The sequence below is a fragment of the Arachis hypogaea genome, chromosome 20 (assembly GCF_003086295.3).
Source record: "Arachis hypogaea cultivar Tifrunner chromosome 20, arahy.Tifrunner.gnm2.J5K5, whole genome shotgun sequence".
Lineage (NCBI taxonomy): Eukaryota > Viridiplantae > Streptophyta > Magnoliopsida > Fabales > Fabaceae > Arachis > Arachis hypogaea.
Genome location: NC_092055.1, coordinates 2,302,545 through 2,313,958, shown reverse-complemented (window position 1 = coordinate 2,313,958; position 11,414 = coordinate 2,302,545). Strand labels below are relative to the sequence as shown.

Genomic DNA, 11,414 nt, shown 5'->3' with positions numbered 1-11,414 from the left:
TGTGCAATCATATTCATTCTTTTAGATGACTATTCATGTGGTTAATATAAAATGTAATTATTTTTATTGATGTAGCGTTATGCACGTGTAAAATTACTTTACATTGACAGTGTATCAAAATTAAATTCTATGTTATATAAAAAGAGGACTAGAGGAGTGTTAGGGGCCAGCAAATTTTGTGATTTATAGTCATCATTAGTGTTTTTAATGATGTGAGATTTTATTCAATGGTGTAGAATTACTCACTTTTTTTGTTGGTTAAACGCTGGCCAAATTTTAATAAAAATGCTGGCCCCTAAATTTTTTTTATATAAAAAATATGTTAAGGTCTTAAGGATGAGTGTTAAACTAAGAAGTTTTTATTTATATAAAAAATAAATTTTAACCACTAAGCCAAAATCTTCAATTATATATTTAGTATTTTTATTTATATAAAAACTGAATTTATTTAGTAATATATAAATATTAAATTACAATTCTAAAATCTCATTAAATGATTGAATATTGTATTTTTTTTTAAATCTGCAGATAGAGTCGCATATCAGCGAATTTCTGTATGTAGAATTAGCCAATTAGAATTGGCATATCTGCAGATAAAATTAAAATTATGTCTAAATCATATTCTATCCTACTCATTGTCATTCCTATTCTCCACAAATCTTAAAAAAAAAAATTCCTTCTCTTCCCCGCCATGAACTTCTCCAACCATTTTTATATCCCAAAGCTTATTCTACATATTAGAATCGAAGAAACGGAATATTTTAACTAGATTCTAGACTACATATTTTCAAGCATTATAGACTGCATCATTTTATAAATTTTAATGTGACATGTGATAGTCTATAACAGCACTCTATTAACGTTTTTATACTAAAAATGATTTTAGGAATTAATATGAGATACGTTTATAAATTTTGAAGACTAAATAGAGACAATTAAAATTTTAGGGATTAAATTGAGACTCGTGTGTAAATACAAGACCAAATTGAGTATTATCTAAAAAAAAGTTGACAACTTCCACATTGAATTGCGTGAATATAATTACTAAAATTTTCTTAAAAAAAATGTGTTTAGTTTCTTAGTAAGCACGTGATGAGGTTAATAGTGTTTGAGAATAACGACACCGAAAAGCGACCAATAAGGACCAACTTTGTTTGCATCATCCAACATATAATTTGCCGTGACATTATTACTTTCACCTCTTTCATACAACAAACAAATATACATGTCAGATTAGACATTACTTTTTCACACAGTAGTCTATATGCAATAAAATATTGAAAAATAATAAAGGCGTTAAGTTAGTTCTTAATCATACTATAATTTGTTTTGAGCTACATATACATAAGTTGCGTATGGTACTTTTATATATAAGAGAATCTTGCCATATTCCTGCTAGAATAGGTGAATCCATATATATAGAAAATTATTATTTATTAATTGGTTAAAGTGTTGAAGAATAATATAGTATAATATCCATGAAAAGATACCACCATATCTCTCAAGTTAAAATCATTACCAAAAGAGAAGATAGGCCTATAATATGTGATACCTAAAGATGTTATTCCATTTAATAAGATAGGAAGAGTTTTAAGCGTATCGAGAACACCGTGTTCTAGTTGTTTTAACTGTTAATCTAAATTATAAAAAATATATATAAGGGTAAAGTATATTTTTTATTTCTGAAATTTGGTAAAAGTTTCAAAAATACCCTTAAGTTTTATTTTGTTTCAATTTTGTCCCAAAAGTTTTCAATTTGCATCAAATATACCCCCGACGGCTAAATTTTTAAAAAATTTAAGACCAATCTAACAATAATATATGAAAATGATGCTTGATTTGCTTGTGTTGTAGGGTTGTTCTTATGAAATTGTTGTTGAAAAATTAGCCGCCAATGGTATATTTGATGCAAATCGAAAACTTTTGGGATAAAATTGAAATAAAATAAAACTTAGGGATATTTTTGAAACTTTTGTCAAATTTTAGGGACAAAAAATATACTTTTACCCTATATATAATATATATTAATTGAAATCAACGGTTAAAACAACTGAAACACCGATATTCTCGATACACTTGAAATTTTTCAAATAAGATAATATATACCTATATATAGCACCCATTACATACTATATATATATATATATACACACACACTATTATTCCATATATCATATGGTGGCACTTGTCTCAACAAAATGATCTTAATGAAGAACATCATTTTCACAACTTGTCTACTCCTCCTTCTTTCTGCCTTGGCCTCATGCTCCAAATTGACCAACCAGGTCTTGTATAATTTTCATATTCTTCTTCTTCTTCTGCTTCTTCTTATTGATGTGTAATTATATATCTTAATTAAGTTGTTAACAGATTTACATAGTGGAGCTTGGAGGACTAGATGAAACACAAACACAAAGAGAGCTGCATCATGATGATGATGAAGAAATAGAGAATGTTCATCGTTCTTATTTGTCTTCAGTGAAAGAAAGTGAGGAGGAAGCAAAAGCTTCGCTTCTTTACAGTTACAGGCACAGTATGAAGGGGTTTGCAGCATTGCTTAGCAGAGAAGAAGCCAAGAAGGTGTCAGAAATGGAGGGAGTGGTGCGTGTGCATAAGAGCAAGGGGATGATGTATTCATTGCATACAACAAGATCATGGGAGTTTGTTGGATTAGAAGGTCCTTTGAATCCTAATTGGGCTGATTATGAAGAATTATCTTCACATCAAAAGATCAAAAATGGACAAGATTTGTTATGCAGAGCTAACTATGGACAAAATCTCATTGTTGGAATGATTGATAGTGGTAATTATATATATAATTTTTCTAATAATAGTAGTAATTAAGGCTGCGTTTCTTTACAGAGACTGGGACAAGGACACAGAGACACAAAATTGTATTTAATAGAGGAGATATAGACAGAGATAATGTGTCCAGAGACAGTGAATTAGTGTATTTTGTATCCATTCTTAAAGGACACAAGTTATTTTTCATTTTTTCTTTCATTATTCTTGTTAATTTTTTATAATTATATTTTTTATTATTATATTTTTTATTTCAAATTTTTTGAATGAAAAAAATGAGAATAAATTAGATTTTCATAATTTGTTCTAGTTTATCACCAAACAAAATATAAGAACACAAAATTTTGTGTCTCTATCCATCAGTGTCTTGTCCTGTCCTGTTCTCAGTGTCTTGTCATGTCTTATTTTCAGAAATAAACGTAGGCTAAGTAAGTAATTTTTTTCTAGTATGTTCATCATCAAGTACTTAGAAAATTAGTACCAATTATAATGCAGGGGTGTGGCTTGAATCAAAGAGCTTCAGTGATGAAGGAATGGAGCCTGTTCCACAAAAATGGAGAGGAATCTGTCAAAATGGAACTGCTTTCAACTCATCTCAATGTAATAGGTGAATTATCTATACTTAATTATTGCTAATTTCTTTATCTATTTCAACTTCTCTTACATACATACACTAATCCTTTTTCTACTTTCAATCCTTCTATGTGTGGCATATATATGATGGGAAACATTTCAAGTGCATCGGGAGTATCGGTGTTACTATTGATCCAAATTATAAAAAATATATATAATATATATTAATTGAAATCAACGGTTAAAATAATTGGTGTACCGATACTCTCTGGTGCACTTGAAATGTTTCCTATATGATGTAGCTAGATATGAGCATATGCATAATAAGTCCAATTCTATTGCATGTGAATAGATTTGTTGTTACATTACATCACATTAAGATTTTATATATAAATATATTCTCTTCAAGAAATCCACAATTATATTTGAGTTGCTTTTTTTTTTTCTTTTCTTTATGGGTACATGCTATCTTATCTACTAGCAGAATTTAATTTGACCTTTTTTTTTGTTATAATAATAAGACAATTGTAAAAAAGTTTTTTCTAATGAACTTTAGAACCTTTGAATAGGGTTTCTTTTTTTTAGTTTTATTTTTTTGGGGGATCTTTTAGCTTTCTGAGTTCAGTTTGAGGGAGTCAATTAGTAATTAAATTTATATACTAAAGAGTATTTGGCTTGAATATTACTAAAGCAAAAGTTTATTTCATTATCTATGTAGAATAGTTTATGCTCATGTCATTTTCATCATACATAAATAATTAAATGAGATATCCCAAAGCCAATTAGTAGCTAGAGAAATAAAGTATAATGCAGTGTTATATCCATTATCTTACTTGCTAAGGAAGATATATGTATAGGAACCACTTAGTTAAAGACGCTTAAAAAGTCTTTTTTTTAAGATGTTTTTAAGTAATTAAAATTTAATATATATAATTAATTAAATTATGTTATTTTTATCAAAATTAGACAAAATAAATTGATTTGGCCAAAAAATCGATAAACTATACTTTGAACCGATTTAAATTAATATTTTTTTATAAAAAATAATTATAATATTTTTATTATAAAAAATAACTAAAATATTCTTTTATATATATATATATATATTAAGAATTCTAAATTTTAATCATTTTCTTTTTTTGTGTTGTTATAGAGTTTAGAATTTAAGATTTTTAAAATAAAAAAATATATAATAAAAATATTTTAGTTATTTTCTATAATAAAGTTATTGTAGTCATTTTTTATAAAAAAGAATATTAATTTAAATCGGTTCAAAGTTTGGTTTACCGATTTTTTGACCAAATCAATTTATCTGATTTAATTTTGACAAAAATAATATAATTTAATCAATTATATGTATTAAATTTTAGTTAATAATAAACATCTTTAAAAAAAGATGTTTTAAACATCTTTATCTAAGTGTCTCTCGTATATATTCATGCATATTTAAAACTATTTTGAAGTATTTTTTATAAATGATAACACAAAATATTTTTTTTAAGAGATTCTTTTTGACTCTAGAATCTAATGATTGAGTACTATCAAGACAATAATCTTTGTTTTATTATAATATATCCTATTTTCTTGGATTAATTAGAAACAAGGATAATGGGTTAAAGAAGGAATTTTTCATATCCATATATATGGGGGTTAATAGTAGATTCTAATAAATAGTGTATCTTTGGAGCTTATTCCAATTACTCATCTAGATGATATGATTTGATTTCGAAGCTTTTGTCCTTTTGACTTAATTATTTTTTTTGTATTCTTTTGTTTTTTTCATCTTGTGAGTCTCAATCTATATATCTCTGGACTCAGCTTTATGATTTTGTGAATGTCCTTTCTCTCGGCTTGTGTGATTAAATCTAATGGTCTTGAAATAGATAAATGATGAAAGGAAAAATCGAAATGTTGCAATTAGTGGAATGGAATTCATCACTACTGAATGGTCAATGCATATCAAAACATCCAAGAGAGAGAGTGAACAAAAGGACAACATTTTAATCCTTCTTGGAATGATGATACACCTGTGAATGAAAAATATTTTGCTCTGACAAGTCATAGTTTTCTACTCTCGTGATGTTATTGAACCTAAGTACAAACCTATAAAAAAAAAATAAAATAAATAAAGGAGTAAGTGGATATACTGTATGTATGTTAGTATGTTGTTAAACTAGTGTATGTTTTGAAATATTGGGACACATATTAAAAGATTGATGTTTAATATTATATTTGTTAGTTTATAAAGTAATACTAAAATTTTAATTTTTATTTCTAAAATTTTAATATTTTAATATTTTAAAAAAGTAAAAACATCGAAAACTAAAATTTTTAAAAATAAAAACTAAAATTTTAATAATATTTTATATTTAAAATATTCTCGTTTCAATTAATTAATTTTAATTTTACTTTTTATGTAAATTAAATTAAAAATTCATTTTTATTTCAGTCTTTATTTTTCACTTTATACCAAACACAATACTTATATAACAGAACAGATTAATAGAATGGAAAAATAATACACTAATACATATATATAGATTATTCGGATAAAATTTAATAATAGCTATATAAATATATAATTGAATTATTGCTACTATTATCATATATCTTGCTCAGTGCATTATTATACGTGGGACCGTTGATATATATGTAAAGAAACTCTAGCGACCAGCACTTTTATCAAAATTACTTAGTTAGCAAAAAAAAAAGGTAATTTTTTATCATTAGATAAAATCTCATATTATTAAAAATATTATTAATGGTTACAAATCACAAAATCTAGTATCCTTAACACTCCTCATATATATATATATATATATATTCCTTTCTTCAAAAATGTTCCAATGAGTGGTACAAATAATATATCAAAAAAAATTTTGATGACCGAGTTATATATATATATATATATATATAAAATGTGTATAATAGAACCATTCCAGAAGCATTCACATATATACATCTTATTTAGTAGCACATAATAATGAGTGAATTAGTATAGAATCATTTCTCATACAATATTACTTTTCTAATTTTCTTAGAAATGTGCAACTTAGATACAGAAATTGAATGATGCTATTTTTCTTTGTCCCTGAAATGTAGAAAGATCATTGGAGCACGATATTACTTACAAGGTTATGAAAGTCAATATGGCCCTCTAAATGAAGAGGAAGACTACAAGTCAGCCCGTGACAAAGATGGGCATGGAACTCACACGGCCTCCATAGTCGCAGGCCGTGCAGTTCCAAGTGCCTCGGCCATTGGGGGCTTCGCCAACGGCACAGCCTCTGGCGGAGCCCCAATGGCCCGCATTGCCATATACAAAGCATGTTGGCCCATCAAAGGGCAATCAAAACATAAAGGCAATGTATGCATAGATATTGACCTTCTTAAGGCCATGGATGATGCCATTGGTGATGGAGTTGATGTCTTAAGCGCTTCCATTGGTTACAAAACACCAATTCCTTATGAGGACGATGTGATTGGTAGGGCAGCATTACATGCAACAAAGAAGAACATTGTGGTGGTTTGTAGTGCTGGGAATAATGGCCCTTTGCCTTCAAATTTGTCAAACATTGCACCATGGATCATCACTGTTGGTGCTAGTACCGTGGATCGTTCATTTGTTGCACCAATTATGCTACAAGGTGGCACAATTATTGAGGTAATAATAAGTTTAACTTCACTTTTCTTGTTAGTACCTATAAGGGTTTGAAAATTGAAAAACTTAATTACATATATAAATATATAAAGGTAATGCATTTAGGCTGCACATGGATCGGATAATATCCGCATATTCGCAGTAATTATCCGCATCCGATCCAAATTTTACAGATATTATCCGATCCGCACTATGATAGGATTGGATTGCGAATTTAGCGGTGATATCCGCGGATCCGATCTGCAAATCCACATATCCACACATCACATATAAATATCATAGTTTAAGAAAATAAACCCTAATGTGATATAAATTTTAGTGTGTTGTTTTATGAATTTTATGATATCTTGTTTTTATTTTTTATGTTGTACTTCGACTTAGAATAATTAAACTTAAATCTTATGTTATTATTTTTTTGTTATTCAAGAGAACTTTTATTGATAATATTTTAGAATTAAGTATGCTTAAACAGGTGAAAAATGATTTTTTTTTTGTTTGTAAAAACAGCCAAATGGAATTTGAAAATATATTTTTTTTAATTATGCGGATATCGCATCTGATCCGATCCGATCCGACGAGTGCAGTGCGAATCGGATAGAATTTTAGGCTATATCCAATCCGATCCGATCCGTGTGCAGCCTTAAATGCATTCTACTTTTTTAATTATTGACCAATACCTATAATCAAAGTAAAGATATTAAACATCACTCTCAATAACAGTACTCATTAGACACAATTATATATATTGCAGTGCTTATATATATCCATGTCAATATCAGGGTAGATCAATTACTCCAGTGCACATGCCAAACAGCTTCTACCCTTTGGTGCTGGCAAGCCAAGTTGAACTTCCAGGCCTACCTACTAATGCTTCTGGGTATGTATAGTTTTCAATTTTGGTGTTGTATATATTGATTAGTATATGATATGGCAATAAATACATAGAGAAAGTAATTAAATACTAGATTTGTGTAATGATATATGCAGGTTCTGTTTGGACAACAGCCTTGATCCTAAAAAGGTCAAGGGGAAAATAGTTGTGTGCATGCGAGGGGAAGGAGAAAACATAAGAAAGGGACTTGAAGTTGAAAGAGCTGGTGGTGTTGGTTTCATCCTAGGAAACAATGAACTACTTGGGAATACTCTATATTATGCCGCTTACTTCATTCCTTCCACTGTAGTGACCTATCAAAATGTCTTGAAACTCATTCAATACATCAATTCTTCTTCTAATCCAATGGCATATATTCTACCCGGAACAACTGTGTTGAATACCAGACCAGCACCTTTATTGGCCTCATTCTCTAGCAGGGGTCCAAATATAATTGACCCTCATATTCTCAAGGTGACCCTTCACTATATTTAATTTCATGCCATTTTTTTAATCTGTAGAGTAGCATACTAACATGTTACATGTAGTAGTAATGTAGTATAGTTTCAACTTCAAGTTTCAAAAGTTTGATGTAGGGGTGAGCACGGGTAGCGGGTACCCGATTACCCGTTCGAATCCGAATCGAACCAATTAAATTAGTTTTGGAATCAACGGGTAATCGGATCCAACCTGAACCAAATCGATGATCTTTGTTAGTGATTGGTTCGGGTATCGGTTCTAGGATGCGAAACTCGAACTAACCTGCGAACCTGATCATATATTAATTAAATAAAAAAATAAAAAATATATATATGACTTTTCCATTAGACAAAAATTATCACTATTAATATGTTTAGATTTTAATAAGTTTAGTTTTTAATGTATTTAGTATTTAACACGTTTGGGTTTGGATTATTTCTATTGATGTTACATGTTTATTGTACTTGTTGAATTTTTAAGATAAAAATTTGTTTTTTTTTTTATGAATTTCAAAATCATCGGTAACCCAATTACTCGAACCGAACCAATTCGTTCTTAATCGGTTTGGTTTGATTCGGGTACATATATAAAAAAACACAAATCCAAATCAAACGAAATCAATTACATTTTGTTCGGTTTAATTCTAATTTTATCATAAACCCGAATCAAACCGATCTGTGCTCACTTTAGTTTGATGAGTAGTAACTGAGTGGGTTTGGAATATAATGCAGCCTGACATAGTAGCTCCAGGAGTAGACATATTAGCAGCATGGACTGCAGAAGATGGGCCCACAAGAGTGACAAATCTAGATAAACGAGTTGTTAAGTACAACATCGAGTCAGGAACTTCCATGGCTTGCCCTCATGTCTCTGCTGCTGCTATTCTTCTAAAAGCTATACACCCTACTTGGACCTCTGCTGCTATAAGGTCTGCTCTCATCACCACAGGTAATATAACTTCCCCAACATAATAATCCACTACCAACTAATTACTGCTTGATTAACTTAAGGAAAAGTATAGGTAGACAATGAAAATATTAAACAATGTGAACAACGGATATATCGGATGTTCAATTCACTAGGTGTGCGGATGGTTATTCTAATATTAGGATTTAGGTGAGTAATTTGAAAGTGTAATGTGTTTTACTTGAACTGGGTCAATTTAAAAACCCGTTGTTCAAGAAAATCATTGGTTACCTAGAATAACCCTTAATTTAATTACCATGGTTAGCTTAATTTCAATTTGTACTATGCAGCTGGGACAACAGACAACACAGGAAATCCTTTAACTGATGCAAATGGTGATCCTGCAACCCCATTTGCAATTGGTGCTGGACACTTCAACCCTGTAAAGGCAGCAGATCCTGGACTAGTTTATGATGCTTCTTACATGGACTACCTTGTCTATACTTGTAGCATTGGAGCAACTCAATACTTTCATGTTACTTATAAATGTCCAAATTCAACATCATTGCCTGAACCAACAGATCTCAACCATCCATCCATACAAATCCACAGACTCAATGGAACTAAGAATATTAAGAGGACAGTCACCAATGTTGGTAAGAGCAGCAGTGTTTACACGTTTACTGCTAAGTCATCAGAGGAGTTTTCCATCACAGCAACTCCAAATATTCTTGCATTCAATCATGTTGGACAGAAAATTAGCTTCAATATCACAGTGACAGCAAAGATGGGTCAGATTCCAAACAAGGATGGCCCAGCTAGATACTACTTTGGATGGTATGCTTGGACTAACAAGAATCATGTTGTAAGAAGCCAAGTTGCAGTGTCTTTTACCTAATATTATTGCCTCTTGTTAATAATTTCAATTGATTTATTATTGGAGGAGCATGCATGATTCAGATAAGGTACAACTACTAGAAGCACAAGTTGATGGTATATAGTAGCTAGGATTATGAAATATATAATATGTTAAGAATATGGGAAAGTAATGCTGTGGGTTATATTTCAGAAATTATGTGTGCTATTATATTTCATACAAGAGTAACACTATAAAGAGTTTATATTAAATTAGAAAAGGATAATGGAGCACCAGAAACGCTTCCTATATTAAATTAGACAATAAGCAGAGGTTAATTTTTTTTAATGGAAGTGAGATATATGATATATTTTAATATTATAATTTTTTGTGTTTTTTAAAATTGTAGAAAGAACCAAAATTAGAAAGTTCGATTTTTATATCTCAAATTTTTTAAATAGACATCAGAAAATTCAAGTTCGGTACCTTTTAAAAATTAGAATGCATCTCAAATTAAACAGTTCTACATTTGATATTAACATTTTAGCTGTTCACGAATAAAAAGATATTATTCTCTAAAAGAGTAAACTACCATTTGTACCCACGAAAGTTGAAAACGCTGACATATATACCCATAGAAAAAGAAAATTACTATTTGTACCCATGAAAAATGATTTTTACAAGCAAAATTATCCAAACCCTAAAAAATTATCTAAAAATCCCAAAATACCCCAAAATACTCTCACCCATCGTCATCCATTTCAAATTCCTCTCTGGGGTGATTTTGATTCCTCCAAAGGTGAAGGTTATGGTGATGAAGGAGTGGCAATGAGGTGGTTTGTGGCAGAGAAATGGAGGTTAGATCGGAGAGTGTTCATGTGATGCGAAGAGAGAGATGGGGGATGATGGTAGCAGTGGTAATGATAAGGGTATTTTGGGGTTTTTAGATAATTTTTTAGGGTTTGGATAACTTTGCTTGTAAAAATCATTTTTCATGGGTACAAATAGTAATTTTCTTTTTCTATGGGTATATATGTCAGCGTTTTCAACTTTTGTGGGTACAAATGGTAGTTTACTCTCTCTAAAATTACTAATATAATAATAGAGTGGATAGAAATGGTTAAGGCTAGAAGGCTAGAAGTGATGGCATGGCAGAAGGAGTATATAGCAACAACAACTTAGATGTTACATCAACAATCACTGAAACGTAAGTAACTTCAATATATGAAAGACTTGAATAAGATATTAAGATGAGATGATGCCGC

At 29.8% G+C, this 11,414-nt stretch overlaps 1 protein-coding gene across 1 annotated transcript; it reads left to right on the top strand.

Moving 5' to 3' along the window:
- Positions 1-2,162: 2,162 nt before the first annotated feature.
- LOC112782765 (subtilisin-like protease SBT5.6) lies at positions 2,163-10,429 on the top strand. The gene is made up of 8 exons (XM_025825329.3): positions 2,163-2,285; positions 2,371-2,803; positions 3,298-3,409; positions 6,478-7,039; positions 7,816-7,913; positions 8,024-8,381; positions 9,119-9,335; positions 9,644-10,429. Exons 1-8 carry the CDS (start codon positions 2,199-2,201, stop codon positions 10,189-10,191), a joined length of 2,415 nt encoding a protein of 804 aa, XP_025681114.1. The 5' UTR covers positions 2,163-2,198; the 3' UTR covers positions 10,192-10,429.
- Positions 10,430-11,414: the final 985 nt, after the last annotated feature.

Excerpts from the sequence above, each read along its gene's own strand:
- LOC112782765 (XM_025825329.3), top strand. The coding sequence starts at position 2,199 with ATGATCTTAATGAAGAACATCATTTTCACAACTTGTCTACTCCTCCTT. Across the intron at positions 7,914-8,023 it reads CTACCTACTAATGCTTCTGG|GTTCTGTTTGGACAACAGCC; the intron begins GTATGTATAGTT and ends TGATATATGCAG. Across the intron at positions 9,336-9,643 it reads GTCTGCTCTCATCACCACAG|CTGGGACAACAGACAACACA; the intron begins GTAATATAACTT and ends TGTACTATGCAG.